Source organism: Paroedura picta, chromosome 1 (assembly GCF_049243985.1).
Source record: "Paroedura picta isolate Pp20150507F chromosome 1, Ppicta_v3.0, whole genome shotgun sequence".
Classification (NCBI taxonomy): domain Eukaryota; kingdom Metazoa; phylum Chordata; class Lepidosauria; order Squamata; family Gekkonidae; genus Paroedura; species Paroedura picta.
Genome location: NC_135369.1, coordinates 139,672,805 through 139,691,004, shown reverse-complemented (window position 1 = coordinate 139,691,004; position 18,200 = coordinate 139,672,805). Strand labels below are relative to the sequence as shown.

Sequence of the window (18,200 nt, the reverse complement as noted above, 5' to 3'; positions counted from 1 at the left end):
CTCTAAGACAAAGGGAAGAGGCCATGGGGACAGAAGGAAATGGAGTTGAGAAGAAAAAAAAAAGGAGAGTACTGGTAATTGGAGACTCCCTGCTAAGAGGAATGGATCGCCACGTGGCTGGGCCTGACCCCCTAACCCGAGAGGTGTGTTGCTTGCCAGGGGCGAAAATTAAAGATGTTTCAGAAAGGCTGCCCAAACTCCTCAAATCTACGGATCGCTACCCATTTGTGATGGTCCATGTGGGAACGAATGACATGTCCCTGAATACCATCGCTCCTATTAAAAAAGACTATCAAGATCTGGGGAGGAAGCTCAAGCAAATGGGGGCACAAGTGGTATTCTCTTCAATCTTGCCTGTCAAGGGAAGAGGAATGCGTCGGGAGAGGAAGATAATGGAGGTGAATCACTGGCTGCGTAGTTGGTGCCGGCAGGAGAGATTTGGTTTCTGGGACCATGGGATAGGCTTTCTTGAGGAAGGCCTACTAGCACCTGATGGACTGCACTTATCAAAACTGGGGAAGAATGTGTTTGGCATGAACCTGGGGAGATTCATCAGGAGAGCTTTAAACTAAAGCCACTAGGGGAAGGAGACGATCAACATAGGGAGTGTATGGAAGGAAAACTATCGGAGGCAGCCCAACCGGCAAGGCCAGCTCATAGGGAACCAAAAGTAAAAGGATTCAGATGTCTTTATACTAACGCCCGAAGCATGGGCAATAAAAAGGAAGAGCTGGAACTTCTCATGCTGATGGAAAGGTATGATCTAGTAGGCATCACAGAAACTTGGTGGAATGATTCTCATGACTGGAATGTAATGGTGGATGGATATGAACTGTTCAGAAAAAACAGAATAGATCGAAGAGGTGGAGGAGTGGCACTGTATGTGAGGAAAGGGCTTACCTGTCAGGAAATTCTAGTGAAGGAGAGCATATCTACAGTGGAAAGCATCTGGGTGAAAATAAGCAAGGGGAAAACAAACAGTGTGGTGGTTGGTGTCTGCTACCGACCGCCTGACCAACGAGAGGATGTGGATGCTGCACTTTGTGAGCAGCTTGAGAAAATATCCAAACGGCAGGACCTTGTCATCATGGGTGACTTCAATTTCCCAGATGTGTGCTGGGAAACAAACTCTGCGAAGCGTCCTCAGTCATGCAACTTTCTGACCTGCCTGGCTGACAATTTCATTTATCAAATGGTAGATGAACCCACAAGAGGTTCAGCCATACTGGACTTAATACTGACCAACAGGCAAGAGTTGGTGGATGAGGTGAAGGAGGTGGGGACCCTAGGGGGAAGTGACCATGTCCTCATAGAATTCCTTTTGAGATGGGGAGCCAAGGAAGCTTGTAGCCAGACGCAGATGTTGGATTTTCGTAGGGCAAACTTTAATAAACTCAGAGACATGATGAGTGTCATACCATGGACGAGAATGCTGGAAGGGAAGGGAGCATGTGAAGGGTGGGCGCTACTCAAACAAGAGCTATTGCATGCTCAATCAATGACTATTCCAGAAATACGAAAACACTGCAGGAGCTCTAAGAAGCCTATTTGGATGAACAGAGAACTTCAAGAGGAACTAAGAAAGAAAAGGAAAATGTTCAGGAAATGGAGGGAAGGACAGAGCTCTAAAGAAGAGTACCTACAGGTTACTAGGCACTGTAGATCAATCATCAGAAAGGCCAAAGCTGAGAGTGAGCTAAGATTGGCCAGGGAAGCCCATTGTAACAAGAAAAGATTTTTCAGTTACGTGAGGAGCAAACGTAAAGTAAAGGAGGCAATAGGCCCGTTGTTGGGTGCGGATGGACAAACTCTAACGAAAGATGCAGAGAAAGCAGAAAGGCTTAGTGCCTATTTTACATCTGTTTTTTCCCACAGGTCTAAGTGTTTAGGCACATCTAGAGATGGCTGTAGCCAAAGGATAGTGTCTGGGTGGCAGGTTAACATGGATAGAGAGGTGGTCGAGAGGCATTTAGCTGCACTGGATGAGTTCAAATCCCCTGGTCCAGATGAAATGCACCCGAGAGTACTCAAAGAACTTTCCAGAGAACTTGCACAGCCCTTGTCCATCATCTTCGGAACCTCTTTAAGGACTGGAGATGTCCCGGAGGACTGGAAAAGAGCAAACGTTATTCCGATCTTCAAAAAAGGGAGGAAGGATGACCCGGGAAACTACAGACCAGTGAGTCTGACCTCTGTTGTGGGGAAGATAATGGAGCAGATATTAAAGGGAGCGATCTGCAAACATCTGGAGGACAATTTGGTGATCCAAGGAAGTCAGCATGGATTTGTCTCCAACAGGTCCTGCCAGACCAACCTAGTTTCCTTTTTTGACCAAGTAACAGGTTTGCTGGATCGGGGAAATTTGGTTGATGTCATTTACTTGGATTTTAGTAAAGCTTTTGACAAGGTTCCCCATGATGTTCTGATGGATAAGTTGAAGGACTGCAATCTGGATTTTCAGATCGTTAGGTGGATAGGGAATTGGTTAGAGAACCGCACTCAAAGAGTTGTTGTCAATGGTGTTTCATCAGACTGGAGAGAGGTGAGTAGCGGGGTACCTCAGGGTTCGGTGCTCGGCCCGGTACTTTTTAACATATTTATTAATGATCTAGATGAGGGGGTGGAGGGACTACTCATCAAGTTTGCAGATGACACCAAATTGGGAGGACTGGCAAATACTCCGGAAGATAGAGACAGAGTTCAACGAGATCTGAACACAATGGAAAAATGGGCAAATGAGAACAAGATGCAATTTAATAAAGATAAGTGTAAAGTTCTGCATCTGGGTCAGAAAAATGAAAAGCATGCCTACTGGATGGGGGATACGCTTCTAGGTAGCACTGTGTGTGAACGAGACCTTGGGGTACTTGTGGATTGTAAACTAAACATGAGCAGGCAGTGTGATGCAGCGGTAAAAAAGGCAAATGCCATTTTGGGCTGTATCAACAGAGGCATCACATCAAAATCACAAGATGTCATAGTCCCATTGTATACGGCACTGGTCAGACCACACCTGGAGTACTGTGTGCAGTTCTGGAGGCCTCACTTCAAGAAGGACATCGATAAAATTGAAAGGGTACAGAGGAGAGCGACGAAGATGATCTGGGGCCAAGGGACCAAGCCCTATGAAGATAGGTTGAGGGACTTGGGAATGTTCAGCCTGGAGAAAAGGAGGTTGAGAGGGGACATGATAGCCCTCTTTAAGTATTTGAAAGGTTGTCACTTGGAGGAGGGCAGGATGCTGTTTCTGCTGGCTGCAGAGGAAAGGACACGCAGTAATGGGTTTAAACTTCAAGTACAACGATATAGGCTAGATATCAGGAAAAAGTTTTTCTCAGTCAGAGTCGTTCAGCAGTGGAATAGGCTGCCTAAGGAGGTGGTGAGTGCCCCCTCACTGGAAGTCTTCAAGCAAAGGTTGGATACACACTTTTCTTGGATGCTTTAGGATGCTTAGGGCTAATCCTGCGTTGAGCAGGGGGTTGGACTAGATGGCCTGTATGGCCCCTTCCAACTCTATGATTCTATGATTCTATGATTCTATAAGAACCCTCTGATTATGAGCAGGCTAGGGAGAACATCACCAGCTACCCTAAAATGGATTGTTGACGTTGATACTGCATTGACTGTATAAAATTAATTTTAAACTAATTTTACAATCTTCTAATTTTATATTTTTAGCTACTGTTTTATATAGAACTAGTAGTAGAGCCCGCTGAAACTAAAATTCAGCGGGCGCTAGGGGCCTGGGGAGCTTCCCCCCCATCCAGAAAAAAGCTCCCCAGGCCCCAGGGAACGCGATCCGCGGCTCGCAGAGCCGCGGATCGCGTTCCCTGGGGCCTGGGGAGCTTTTTTCCTCCCCCCCCACCCGGAAAGGAAGGTAAAAAGCTCCCCAGGCTCCAGGGAACGCGATCCGCGGCTCTGCGAGCCACGGATCGCGTTCCCTGGGGCCTGGGGAGCTTTTTTCCTCCCCCCCCCTGACCCGGAAAGGAAGGTAAAAAGCTCCCCAGGCTCCTGAACTCCAATGGCACAGGTTGGTGGCCCTGGGGAGGGGATGGGGAAGGGACTCCACGCCACACCCAGAGGACTTGCTGAGCCCTATGCAGGCCTCGGGTTTTTTCGCCCACTGACACCAACAACCTGCCTCCCCTAGCTCTCCCTGCACAATCCCCGAGCCCTGTGCAGCCCTTGCACAGACTCCCTGGCTCCATCCCGTTGTATGGATGACCTGTTCTGGGGACAGGCAGGGCACTAGTAGCCTAGCTTGACTCAGATGAAAAAACGCTGTTTGGGCCACCATTATCTTGAGCCTCCATAGATGAAGAGGCGTCAAAGATCACCCACAGATTCTTAGCACAGCCGTAAGCTGTATCCCAACCAGGCAAGTAAGGTGAACTTTCTGATCCTGCCCCTTTATACCCAGTCACAGGATCTCCGTCTTGGAAGGGCTGAATTTCAGGTGACTCTGCCTGAGCCATCCAGACACTGGTTTCAAACAACTGGCAGATGTTTCCAGGGTGGAGGCTGGCCATGTATCCATCAGGAGATAGAACTGGGTGTCATACCCATAATGGTGACAACCCAGCCCAAAGCCCCAGACCAGCTGTGCCAGAGGGCATATATAGATGTTAAAAAGTATTGTCCCCTGCGGTACCCCCCAGGGGAGCACAAAGGGACTAGACAACTATTTCCCCATTGCAACCCTCTGTGTCCTGTTCTGGAGGAAGGAGACCAGCAAGGCTGTTCCCCTAATCCCCGTCCTGGTGAGGTGGTGGGCTAACAATTCATACTCTATCATACCAGTCACTGAACAGTTTTTACTTGGCTTATTGTTGTGTTCTGATTTCGTTATATACTGTTTGGGTTTGCTTTTTTTCACTCCAGATAATGTTGAATGAAAAGTATCCTACAGCATTCCGTAATGTTGAAAGGTGCCCCGAGCCAGCTTGCTGGGAAGGGTAGTCATATTAATCCGATGGATGGATAAGATATTTTAAAAACTCATTGGTGTATAGCCTTTTCTCCGTGTTCTCTGAAAACCGTTACTTTTATAGAATGTTTTGTGTATATATTTCACACTGATCTGATGTCAAACAAAAGTAACTGTTTTGGCTTTATTATTGTTTTGATAATAACTTAGGCAAATACCTATTTCAAAGGACACCAATTCGATCAATTCACCTCTGCAGGAATCAAAACCTAATAAATGTGCTTCATATTATTCAGAAGGCCTGAAGGTAATTTCAATGTCTGTTTCTCTTATTAATTGTAGTAAATATTGCTTGGGTGTGTAATATTGGATTATTTAAGCAAAACAGCAGTTTGGTAACCACAAGAACAGAAACAGCTAAACATTAAATGCATAAAATATTTACAAAATCACTAAATCTACTTCTAACCTTAATTTTTGACTACTTGGGGTGTCAGAACTATGAACTTAAGAGTGTGTTTCATATTCTGTCTTCATGTGCAGCCCCACATTGGGACTGCATATGTGCAGGCCTGCCACAGACTTATTTTTCCTAGCTTATTCACTAGGGGATGTGTCATGCCCTGGGTGTACTTTGGCAGAGCGCATCCTTCTCTCTGTTCTTCTTTTGTTGCTGCAAAACATATTTTTGGACATATTTTTTCCTTGCTTGTACTTGGACAGTTGGATTTTACACTGAACTCCAAGTCAGATAGAGACTTTCACTTAAAAGCAGCTGCTTGGGAAAAGGTGCTCTCAGGCCTCTTCCACATAGGGAATTTGGATCGGGTCAGCACTCATCTGGTTGTGGGGCTAATGCCTGCTTACAGTTGACAGGCTCACTGTCAGGCCCACTGCTGCCCTGTGACAAGGGTATGCAAATTTTTCTGCATCCCCTTCCTTGCCGCAGGCACCATTGGGGCCTATGTCGAGCTAGGGATATCTGGCAGGGAAGAGTCGGACCAGAGTCCCCACCCTGGCCCGACCCATGGTGTCCTGGGACAGAAAATACCCCAGGCAGCAATGTGGTGCTGTGCAGTGCATTGTATTGTAATGTAATCCCACCCTCTTAAAAATAAAAAGGAATGCCCCCAGCAGCAGAACCGTGTAGTGGATCCTCGCTGCCCTAGCTGCCTTGTCTGGAGGCACATATCTGGGGCAGAGTGGGTCCAGCAGGGAAAATGCTTTTCCATATGGACCCAGGAAGAGGCAGGGCAACCTCCCCTGGCTGAATCCCCTGCGCCAGTGCAGAAAAGGTCACAGTCTCCCTTCCACTCAAGCTAGTACCAGCTCAGGGAAAAACAATATTAGCTTGTGGCTTTAGAAAGGTAGTGTGGCATAGTGGGCTAGGAACAAAATAACCTGGATTAAAATCTCTGATTGCGAAGAAACATATTGTGTGCACTTTGACCTGCCACACTTCACTTTTCAGTTTCACCTACTCCCTAGGGTTCCCAAGAGGGTAAAATGGAGGAGGGGAGGACCATGTACACTGCTTTGTTTCCTGTAAAAATGTGAAATAAATGTATGCAATAACAATACAGTAGCATAGTTTGAAGAGCTGAAGAAGAGCTGTTTTTTGTATCCTGCGTTTCACCACCAAAGGAGTCTCAAAGCAGTTTTCAATTACCTACCCTTCCTCTCCCCACAACTAACAACCTGTGAGGTAGGTGAGGTTGTGAGAGATCTGTACGAACTGTGACTGGCCCTAGGTCACCCAGCTGGGATACAAGGTATAGCCCTTCAATGGCCGCAGTCTTTTCTCCATGGTTGAGGACAAAGGGTGGTGTTAAAGGAGGAGAATCTCCCAGTTTCAGGCCCTAAATTGTGGAATCCCGCAGGGAACAATGCTCTCCCTGATGTTATTTAGCATCTACATGTTCCTCCTTGCCCCCGTGCTCTGGAGTTTCAGGCCAGGTTGTCACCAATATGCAGATAACACCCAGCCGTTTCTGTTAATGGATCCATCAACACTCTCAGACAATCTGGCCAGTTGCTTGGTGGCCATGGTGGAGTGGCTCAAGCAAAGTTGGTTGAAGCTGAATTCATCAAGATGAAGGTCCTCTGACTGGATGGTGATGGCTCTAGATGGGCTCCAACTGACATCTGTGACCTTTGCCAAGAGCCTGGTCGTGATTCTGGTCTCCTACTTATCGATGGAGTCAATGATTGTGAATGCCACTCACTTGGCATTTTTTCATCTACACCAGGCATGACAACTAGCACCCTACCTCTCAGCACTGACCTAATCAGGATGATCCATGCAATGGTCACCTCCAGGTTAAACTTCTGCAACTTGCTTTATGTAGGCCTTCCTTTGAGACTGACCCAGAGACTCCATCTGGTTCAAAATGTAGAAGTGCAGGTTCTTACTGGAACCCAGTAGAGGCACAGATGACACCGGTCTTGCCCAACTGCATTGGCTCCAGGTTCAAAGTTTTGGTATTAACCTTCAGAGCCTAAACAGTCTGGGACTGGAATATCTGCAAGACCACCTATCCCACTATGTCTCTCAAAGAGCATTACAGTTAGCAGATCAAAACCTTGCTCAGGGTCCCTGGCCCCAAAGAGGTGGAACAGGTCTCAATCAAAGCTAAGGCTTTTTTGGCCCTGGCCCAAACCTGAGCCTTATGGAAAGGGATGGTTGGTAATATTATTAGTAGTATTAGTATTATGATGTATGGCAATTTGCACAGCTTATTTTCTAAGGATCCTGAAATTTAAAGGCAATATGATATGAGAGATCTGACTCTGTTGAGTTTTCATATATATTTAAATAACATAATGATGATCTAGCTCAGTACCTTCATGATGTGTTTCGAGCCTTTGAAAGTAGAAAGTATAAATATGCATGCATGACAGTGAATAACTAATTATATTCACTTGCTTGATAATGCAGGTTGGGTTCTGTGACTGGGATTTTCCATGGTCTTATTTCCCCTGCCCAAACTTTTGTATTTTGTTGTTTAGCCTCTGTCAAGCGGGAAGCCTACAGAACTACGGTTGTTGGACAAAGAGAAATCAGAAATGGCTACCAATTCAAGCATAATCTTAAAGAATAAATATGATTCCAGTCATCCTGCTAAAATAAAAGGTTTGTTTTAACTTATTTGCAGTCTGGGACAGACATGGGTCTTCTATGTCTGGGGTAATTTTATGTACTCCTATGTATATTTCCCCTAGTTCTTATGAAGTACAGCATGGAGTAGCCTATGTCATACTAAGCAGTACTTCAGATGAAAAAGCAGAGGGTGAGGGGAAGAAGGAAAAAAATAAAACTTTTTTCAGACAAAATTCATATATGTTAATTCCTTATTATTTTCTTGCCTTGTAACCTGGGCCTCTGAAAAACATCGCTTTTCCCAACATGCCTCTTCCCATGAGGAAGGTTGCTGCTGTTGTTACCAGTCCCTCTTTTGTTGCTTTCTGCCACCATTTGAAATTCCCAAGTTCATACAATTTTATCAGCCTATACATTAAAAGTAATGTTATAATTATATGGTAACACCTCGTCTCCAAACCCAGCAACTAGGAACTTAAATTTTGCACCCCGCACTGTTCTTTGGGGGACTGCTCCATTTTCTGGTTGTTTCTGAGGGCAATGTCTGGGTTCATAGTGCCACCCACCATTCACTTGGGGCTATTATGATGAAAACAATTAAGAAAAAGGTTATGTTAATGCTAAGTATGGGATGTTTTTTTTTCCCTTTTCTCCGACCCTCTCAGTATTACAATAACAGTTAGTGGAGAGGCTGGGGCCTGAGGAAGTATAGCAGTTCCAAAGATGCTTGTTTGACTGATGCAGACTGTTTTTGAATGGGAGAGCACCCCAACCCACCCTATCTTCAAAATACCTATAATCCCTGTTTGTGTATTTATGTATGTATGCATTTCATTTCATTTATTTCTCCCTGATGATGGAGACCCAAAACATCTTACGTGTTCTCTCCTCCATTTTATCCTCACAACAATCTTGTGAGGTAGGTTAGGCTGAGAGAGTATGACTGGCTCAAATCATCCATGGAGCTTTCATGGCACGAATGGTGATTTGAACCTGGTTTACCTAAGTACTAAACCAGCACTTTTAACCACTATATCACAATTACTGTCATGGGCTTCCTGCCTAACCGGGAGACCTCCTAACTTCTCCCACCAAAATCCAGGGACCTCCCCCCCAACTCTGTGAGTTGGCCAGAAGTTGAAAGTGATTGGTTTAAGCTTATGGAAGGCATAATTTGGAACTGTCCAGCCTCTTCCTCCACAAACTGGAAGCAAAATCCAGCATCCCAGGATATCCTACTATCTCTTTTTTAATAATGATATAAAAATTATTTTCAGAAACTGAAGTACATCATGAAGAGCTAAGGATCATTGAATCGGGCTGTCTGGAAAGTCAACGGCAGCGTTCTCTTTCTTTTGAAAATGCCTCAAAAGAAAATGAAGAGTCCATAATAAATTGCCCTCCTTCTGGAGCTAAATGGTATCATCACGAAGTGATGCAGAAGAGGAATTCAGAGGTAATTGCTTAAAATGTGTTTAAGTGAAGTTTTAGGACACTTTCTCAAGCTATTCTGTGTCATTAGTAGTGAAATGTGAAAGTCTATCCTGAGCCATCTGACTTTTTAACATTTCCAGCCAGCTTACAGAAACCATTTGATAGCTATTGATTGTGGAACCACCTTTTAAATCTGCATAACACAAAGATGTTAAATATTTATTTATTTATCTATTACATTTATATACCGCCCTCCCCGAAGGCTCAGGGCGGTTTACATCAAACAGAGATAACTGTACAGATAACTCAGATAACTCAGTATATAATAACATAATAACTATAACATTATGAACAATAGATCATTGGGGAGAACAATAACTCAATGCTTACTGATGGCCCAGTGGGTTGGGTGAGCCTGCAATGCTGGTTGGAGGAGGGAGGCTGAGAGGGGCTGATTGGAAGTGGTGATAGTGGTCGACCTCAACCAAATACCTGGTGGAGGAGCTCCCTTTTGCAGGCCCTGCGGAATTGTTTGAGTCATCTCTCAAAGTCATTTTCTGATATTTGCAATATTTGGCTGATAACACTGCCACTTTCTTTAGGCTGCTTACCTCTGCAACAGAATCGTGGTAGTATGTGCATTGCTATGGTAGCTTTGTTGTATTTGCCAGCCTTCTCCCTATGGCCTGGCCAAAGCCATGTATGACAGAAAGAGTACTACCTAGTAACACTGAGATTAACAATACAGATGTGTTCGGAAAGCCTTTTGAGTGGGAATCAAAATGAGGACTCTAGAAGTTACATTAAATATAGTGTTAAATTAATTTCAAAATTGTACCATTTATATATATAGTGTGGTCCTTCTTAGCTTGATAGAATCACCTAAGATGTTACTGTTTGCACAAAGTTGTTTGTTTTAAAATATTTTTACCTACCTTTGCATTTAAAAGGGGACAATGATAATTCACACAATATTTAAAGACTGCTTTCAAGCACTTATAAATCAGCCTAAAACACAGCAAATCAAAAATACCAGCCAAAAACTGTTGCTGTTTTTACCTCTGTGTATATTATAGCTCTGTTTATAATTGTATTCATGATGTTCATGCTTAGTTAATTTTAATGGTTTTGTTAGCTGTTTCGGTGGCCCTTGTGAAGGCAGAAAGGTGGGATATAAATTTTGTAAAAATAAACGTATCCAGCCATTGGTGCCTTTGCTATCAGTTTCACAAAAGCTTTCCATAATAAAACTGCTTAGCATGCCTGTCTGGAAAGAATAAGCCATAAGGAGAGCAATGGCAGCTAAAGCAGCTCACAGAAGGGCTGAAACTGTTCTTAATTGGTTTGAGGAAAAGGGCAACAAAATGACATTGTTGCAATGAATGAAGCAGCAACCTTGGTTCATTTTGGGAAAGTTGGACCTTTGGGAACAATGGCCAGAAGTTGCTTGTGTAAAGCTCATCATAACATTGAGCTTGCATTGGGTTGCTTAGTCGTTGGCATATATATCATCACTCAAATGCTGATGCAGGGAATACTGGGTAAATTGAGCATTGAATAGCTCTGAAATTTTAAGAGGACCTCATACTATACGTATGTCACATAAAGATTGTCCATCTTTGATTTTCATGTTAAATTTTCATCAATGTAAAAAGGTCAGTCAGAAGTAATTTTTGTACTCTGTGTAGTCACAGGAAAACTGATGACAAAAGCTTTTCTTTATTTTTTAGGAGAAAAGTCCATGCTTTGAACAGCCAGTGGTTCATGTTTCCAGAAGATTTTCTCCACTAGAGATTACTTCAAAGAGAAACAGTCAGGCATTTGTTGGTGCTACACCAAGCAACGGCACTTTGAACAATTATGTGACCTGGTAGCTTTCTGTGTGCTGTGTTTGGTTTTAATATTTTAGAAAAGTGAATAGATTTGTGTTCATGTTTTGTTTTGGTGCAGTTTAAATAAGCTAGCAATTATTTGTGTACTAGGTAAATGGTAGACATGTCTTAACTGTAACCTCAATTTTGGTGCCTGGTTGAAGTCCAAAAAATACCTTGTACTTGGAGTTAAAATGTTGGACTAAAATTCTTAAAGATTAATTTAAACAACAGTAAACATAAACAGTGATAAAAACTAGGAAATGTCACTTCATACTCTAGACCAGTGGTCCCCAACCCCCGGTCCGGGGACCGGTACCACTCCATGGATCAGTCGGTACCAGGCTGAGGCTCCTCCTCGTCTTCCTCCCCGGCTGCTGCCTGCCACTCTGCTGCCGGCTCACCTTTGGTGCTCTTCCGTGGCTGCCATGGCTGGGCTCCCCCTCGGTGTGGCACTGTGCAGCTGCTGCTGGCAGTGGCCCCCAGTGGGTGGCGGGAAGTCAGGGGCACCGGCGGGAAAGCAAGTGGAGCAGGGGCTCAGGCGCCAACATCCCTTAGCAAAAGGACCTCAGTAAAATTGTAAAGCGTTGACCGGTCCCCGGTTATAACAAGGTTGGGGACCACTGCTCTAGACAAAGATTGTGATCTAAATTTTTTGAGGGTTTCTTTAAAATAGTGAGCCAATAATAGCATATTGTTAAATATTGTCAGCAATCAACATAAATGCAATTTTAACTACTGGTATTCAGGGGGGAAATCAAGATTTTCATTACTTAGCAAGATATTTGTTTGGCAGTGTAATTATTATTAGCAAGGATTTTAATTTTAAATTGTTAATTTAAAACAATTTTTAAAATGTTTTTAACAGCTTCAGCTCTCCTGTTGTAAGTAATGACCTTCTTCCGGGGAGGAAGGTGACCACACCTTACGCTCAGTTTCCTTATTTGCACCCTTGTACTCCAGTAACTCCATTCCAAGTGCAGAGTGGATTACAGGTAAGAGTCTTTTTGAACTGTCAGCTTTATATTCCTTAAAGAGGTCAGAAGTTTCTGCTGATGCAGGATTCAGCTTCCCTCTTCCTATCTGGCCTAGTGTGCAGGGATGACATTCAGGTTGTGTTACAGCAGAGCTGCTCTAATCCTAGGCTCTCTTTGAGGGACCTGTATTCTTGTGTGGCTCATTTAACCAAAACTGAGGAAAAGATTAATGTAAATACAATATTTCATAGTGATCTCTCTGAGGAGCCAGTTGGCTGTTCTGGGAAGCTTTTGCTCCTGGGAGAACAATGGCTGCCTTTTCTGTCGGCCTTGCAGCTCCTACTGAGGCCCCATTCCTCAGGTGTGCATTCTGTTCATAGATCTCTGGCATAGTTATGAGGGGGCTGTCCTGCTTGCCGCAGGGCTAGGTCACTTTTTCTGTGTCAGTCATGATGCAGAGCTGCCACCCAACACCCCTCCCCCACATTTAATTTTTAAAATATTACACACAGGATTAAGAGTTTTAAATGATATACCTTTACATGGAGTAGTGCTATATAATGTGACAGTCCTTCTAAATTACATGGTTTTATTTAAAACATGAACAACAGAAGTCACTGTTTCTGTAATTTAGAATGTATCTCTTTCTTTTGATAGTTATAGCAAATGTTTGTAGGCCATCAGACATACCCAGATGAAGAGCAGGAATAGTAGCTAACTAGCATGTTCGTGTGCAAAACGTGTCTTTTATTATTCAGGTTTCAGCTTCTGCTCCTTCCAATGAATGCATATTTATTAAAGGAAAATGGTATTCTGTGTTGAAACAAATTGGCAGGGGAGGGTCAAGTAAGGTAAGTGATTACATGCAGTTCTGTGTCAATCTAATTCAGTAACTGTTTCATGTGGGAGGTAACACACAAGGGATGGATACAGGAATGGATACAGTTGTTGCAGGAATGATGTAAGATCTACTGATTTTTCCATGTCTTCTAATACTTTTCCTTTTTGAATGAAACTTCAAAAAGACTGAGTTTGCTATTGACTTGGGGTGGGGAGCCTCAGCTGCTCAGTGGTGCCACTCAGGGCTTGCCAGTGTTAGTGGGGACACTTATTCCACTTTCTCACAGTCTCTAATTCCTTGGCGAAGGACTGGACTTAATTATTCGTAAGAGAAGCTAAGAGCCTAGACTGTTCTTTGACTTCTGTTGAAGTACAATGAATTGGAAAGAAGAATAATAACTGTTTTACATCTAGAAGATCATTCCAGTTTGTTTGTTTGTTTATTTATTTATTTATTTATTTTTCAGTTTGTATACCGCCGCTTCTCCATTGGTCTTGTGGCAGTTCACAGAAATAAAACATTAAAATACAACACAAACCAATTATGACAAGGGCAGCAAGCGGTCAGATACTCTTCTAATTAAGCCCAATCCTATTCCGTCTTGTTCAGCCGGAGGCCAAGTCCTCTTCCACTGAGAGTGGGTGCAGGTCTGATAGACCTTAGGGGGAGATCCTAGGTTGGAATGCTGGGCCTCTGCCCTGGCCTCAACCATACGCCTGGCGGAAGAGCTCTGTCTTGCAGGCCCTGCAGAAAGCTGGCATTTCTGGCAGGGCCCTCAGCTTTAGGGTATCAGATCACTGATGTAGTCCAAGGATTCTCAGCATATGTTGGCAAATTTTCCTAAACCAAGAGAAAATATGTCAGTCTTCCATTGTCCTAAATTTCAGCAATCTGCTGGAACTACTTGCCTTTATCATATGCTCAGGCATTAGTAGATCAAGAACAGTTATGTGCTTTAAGGCAGGGTTCCCCAACATGGTGCCCATGAGTGCCCACTTGTACTTCCCTTTTCAGAAAGTATAAAGCAAGGCTTGTTTTTGGGCCACCTTAATTCATATGAAAGGTTTTTCCACTACTGGAGGATCATGACTGGTAAGCACCTGGGCTTCTTTTAGCCATTGTGTGATTCCATTCCCACTTCAGTATTTTCTTCTTACTAAGAGGTGTGAGGAAGGAGGTATTCTGTTTGGCTCTGCCTACTGTGGCAGCCATTTTGTAGTGGCACTAACCACCTCAAGGGTTGGGGACCACTACCTTATGTTCTTCAAAAGGAAGGAATCTAGTACAAACAAGAATCTGGATAATGACCACAGAGAATGTCCTACTAAGCACATGATTTAAACCCCACATTTAACCAAACTGATGTACAATTTGTATATGCAGAATGTGTTCTCTATAGCCTCTGAGCAGGGCCATTATATAACTAAGATTGCTGTATTCATAACAGCAGAGAAGATTAGTTAACTAGCACCCGCTTTAATCATGTATAGAACCCTGGATTCCTCAATGTGGACTCAGAAGAAAAAAGGAAACCACGAGGCACAATGATGTAGTAGTCTTCTCTATGTTTATAAGTGAAAAGGTTATAACATAAAGTCTAAATGGTCAAACATATGATCAAAACATAAAGAGTCAACCAAAACGGGATCCTAGGTTAAGTGACCCGCTTTCTGTTTTATCTTCGTCAGTGGTTGCTCTTCCAATATACTGTTATAGTAGTAGTTGTAGTATCACATTGGCAAAATGCTCATAATCATCTGGGGATTTCATAAAGTGCCCAAGTGATACTACAACTACTACTATGACAGTATATTGGAAGAGCAACCACTGACGAAGATAAAACAGAAAGCGGGTCACTTAACCTAGGATCCCGTTTTGGTTGACTCTTTATGTTTGATCATATGTTTGACCATTTAAACTTTGTTATAACCTTTTCACTTATAAACATAGAGAAAACTACTATATCATTGTGCCTCGTGATTTCCTTTTTTCTTCTGAGCCCGCTTTAATCATGACATACAACCTGAAAACTGGGGATGGAGGTGCAGTGCTTTGTTTGAGGAACTGTCTTGGTTTCTCTTTTGCACTTTGATATTCATGATTGCATGAAGACATTAACAAACCTAGAGCACTTGTGATTTTTTTCAGGTATTCCAGGTACTTGATGAAAAGAAGCACCTTCGTGCCGTCAAATATGTGAATCTTGAAGAGGCGGATCAGCAGACTATAGAAAGTTATAAAAATGAGATTGTTCATTTAAATAAGCTTCAACAACACAGTGATAAGATTATTCGACTTTATGACTAGTGAGTAATGAGGAATTTTATTTTCACATACAGGATTATCCCATTTTTCCTTAAAGTTTTTTCAAATATATATTTATCTTTATAACTTCGTTTTAGTGAAATAAATGAGAAGAGTATCTACATGGTGATGGAGTGTGGAAATATTGATCTTAGTAGCTGGCTTAAAAAGAAAAAGACAATTAACCCATGGGAGCGGAAGAGCTATTGGAAAAATATGTTGGAAGCTGTCCATACAATCCATCAACATGGTATTTATCAAAATCTGTTTGTCTATTTAGTGCACTGAATATTCATTTATCTTCCTTAATTTTTAGTATCTCATTCTTGCCGAGCCTCAAGTTCTTGGAGATGGGATGATACTTTGGCTCACAAAATTTATTTATACATTAATTTTTATTTTATTTATATACCACCCTTCATTGTGGCTTAGAGCGGTTTACATTTGAACTTTTGATACAATACAGTGTCTTCTGTGATCCAGTACAAAGGAAAAACATAATCGCAAATGTATAACATTAATAACGGCATAACACTGAACAGTAGAACATTTAACATTTTTAATGATTAACACTGTGCCATGGATCGGTTCTTCATCTGCAGTTTGTGGAGGAGGGGGCCTCTAGGGGCCATAGTTTGGTGGTGTTGGTTCATTGGCCTTGACCAAAGGCTTGGTGAAAGAGCTCCAGTTTGCAAGCCCTGTGAAATTGTTTTAGTTCTGGCGAAGCCCTGATTTCTTCAGGGATCTCATTCCACTGAGGGGGGGGGCTGGGATGGAGAAAGTCCTGGCCTTGGTCATGGCCAGACGAGCTTCTCTGGAGCCAGGGATCACCAACTTGTTGGTGTTTATAGAGAGTAGTGCTCTTGGAATTATAGGTAGAGAGGGGGTCCCTCAAGTATTCAGGGCCCTGACCATGTATGGCCGTGGAGATAGTTACCAGAATCTGGTAAGTCTGATTTGGCATTCAACTTATGATGGAGTGTAGAAATATTGATCTTAGTAGCTGGCTTAAAAAGAAAAAGACAAATGATTTTGTTTAGTCCCTACTTGTAAGATGGTTTAGTCAATGGCCCCCTGAAATACAAGACATGCACACTGTTTCAACTTGACATGAGGCATGAAGTCAGAACATTCCTAGAGGTATTGTGCAGCGTCTTTTGAAGCATGTCTTATTCTGTATTTCTGCATTCACTATTCACGTTGGTTTGCCTCTCGCTATACACTCCTTACTCCTGTTGGAATATGTTGCGTTTGGATTCAGGATATGATGGTCCATTCAGTACAAAAGCCATACTCAAAATACATTTGTACTATTTTTGGGATACCTGCTACTATTTCAAGTTATCTGTAGCAGGATGTTTGTGTTGTTTTGCAAGGAAATGAAATCTGAAGCAAAATACCCAGGAGTATCTATCTTCTGCAAGTTATCTCAGATTTGCATTTATTGTATAGGTACATTAATATACAAATTGTGTTTCAGAAATACATTGCAGTGAAGTCAACAGCAAGTCTGTTAATATATGCTACATGATTAAAATAATCACCCAACTCTAATATGGGATCTAAAACAGTATTACAAAAGGAGTTATTTAAAATAGCAGTGTAAGTAATGATTTCTTTGTGAATTCTATGCAATCCCACATCCGAGCTGCATATGTGCAGGCCAACTACAGAGAAAATTCTAAAGCTTTCTAGCTCTTTCTAGACTTTGGAGTGTTCTGCTTTCCCTCTAATGCAAGCCTGAGTTTTCTTGCTCTAATGGGCACATGATGGAAATGGGGGAACTCCTTCCCTCACTTTTTTCTTTGCCTCCATGGAGAAATTACATCTTGTACTATAGCCCTTCAGAACTTCTCCGATCCTCTGCTTGGTGAGACAAATGTTCTTCTCCTGTGGGGATGGCTGTTTTTCAAAAATTGTTATGAGTGTGGCATGAAGGCACATTCTGAAAACTAGAAGTTTTGTCTGCCTTGTCTTGGAGAGTCCCACAATATTGTGGTCTGTACTGTGCCACTAATTCACTCAAAAGCAGTGGTTCTCAACCTTCCTAATGCCACAACCCTTTAATACAGTTCCTCATGTTGTGGTGTGAAGATCCATTGTTCATTATTGTATATAAATTGTTTTTTTTTCTGGGGTTCCTCAGTTCAGTTCTGCCTCTTGTCCCACCATGCCGATCTTACTCTTTTCCAGTACTCCTGACAGACAAACGCTCTATCTCGATCTACCCTGGAAGGTTGTTATATGGATGGTGCCCTCCTGGCTAAGCTGCTTGCCCTGCCACAACCCCTGTGAAAGGGTCGCTCGACCTCCAAAGGGGTCCCGACCCCCAGGTTGAGAACCACTGCTCTAAAGGCATGTCAGAAAAGGGCTTCCTGACTTGAAGCCATGTTATGGAAAATGATGCAGACCTTGGAGAAAGATGAATATCTTTGAAGATTGAGCAACAGGAAGCCAGAGTATGAACTCCCTTAGTGGGGTCAGTACCCTCACAGTCATTATCAGAACCAAAAATTTTGTTGACTCTGAAGTCAATGCTGGTTCCAAGGAGTTCATTGGAAGACAAATCTAAGACAATTAGGAAGTCGAAGTCCCAAGACCATTCAGCTAAGTACTCCTCCCTGTTGAAACCCAGTTCTGCCAACAACTTGTCCCTGTACTCGTTGCTGTCTCCCATGCTGACAACTAGCCTAGTTTTTTTGGATGAAGATGAGGTTATAGAAATACAACCACCCCCTTCAGAACC

The 18,200-nt window shown here is 42.9% G+C and overlaps 1 protein-coding gene across 3 annotated transcripts in view; it reads left to right on the top strand.

Annotated features, from left to right (window-relative positions):
• The window catches only part of TTK (TTK protein kinase), a 67,822-nt gene that overhangs the window by 32,666 nt on the left and 16,956 nt on the right, over positions 1 to 18,200 (top strand). For all 3 annotated transcript variants that reach the window (XM_077306019.1, XM_077306029.1, XM_077306039.1), the window contains exons 9-16: positions 5,138 to 5,234; positions 7,937 to 8,060; positions 9,305 to 9,483; positions 11,192 to 11,331; positions 12,201 to 12,327; positions 13,068 to 13,160; positions 15,299 to 15,456; positions 15,553 to 15,704. In XM_077306019.1, the coding sequence (XP_077162134.1) occupies positions 5,138 to 5,234; positions 7,937 to 8,060; positions 9,305 to 9,483; positions 11,192 to 11,331; positions 12,201 to 12,327; positions 13,068 to 13,160; positions 15,299 to 15,456; positions 15,553 to 15,704 (1,070 nt within the window). The remainder of the gene's footprint in view (positions 1 to 5,137; positions 5,235 to 7,936; positions 8,061 to 9,304; positions 9,484 to 11,191; positions 11,332 to 12,200; positions 12,328 to 13,067; positions 13,161 to 15,298; positions 15,457 to 15,552; positions 15,705 to 18,200) is intronic.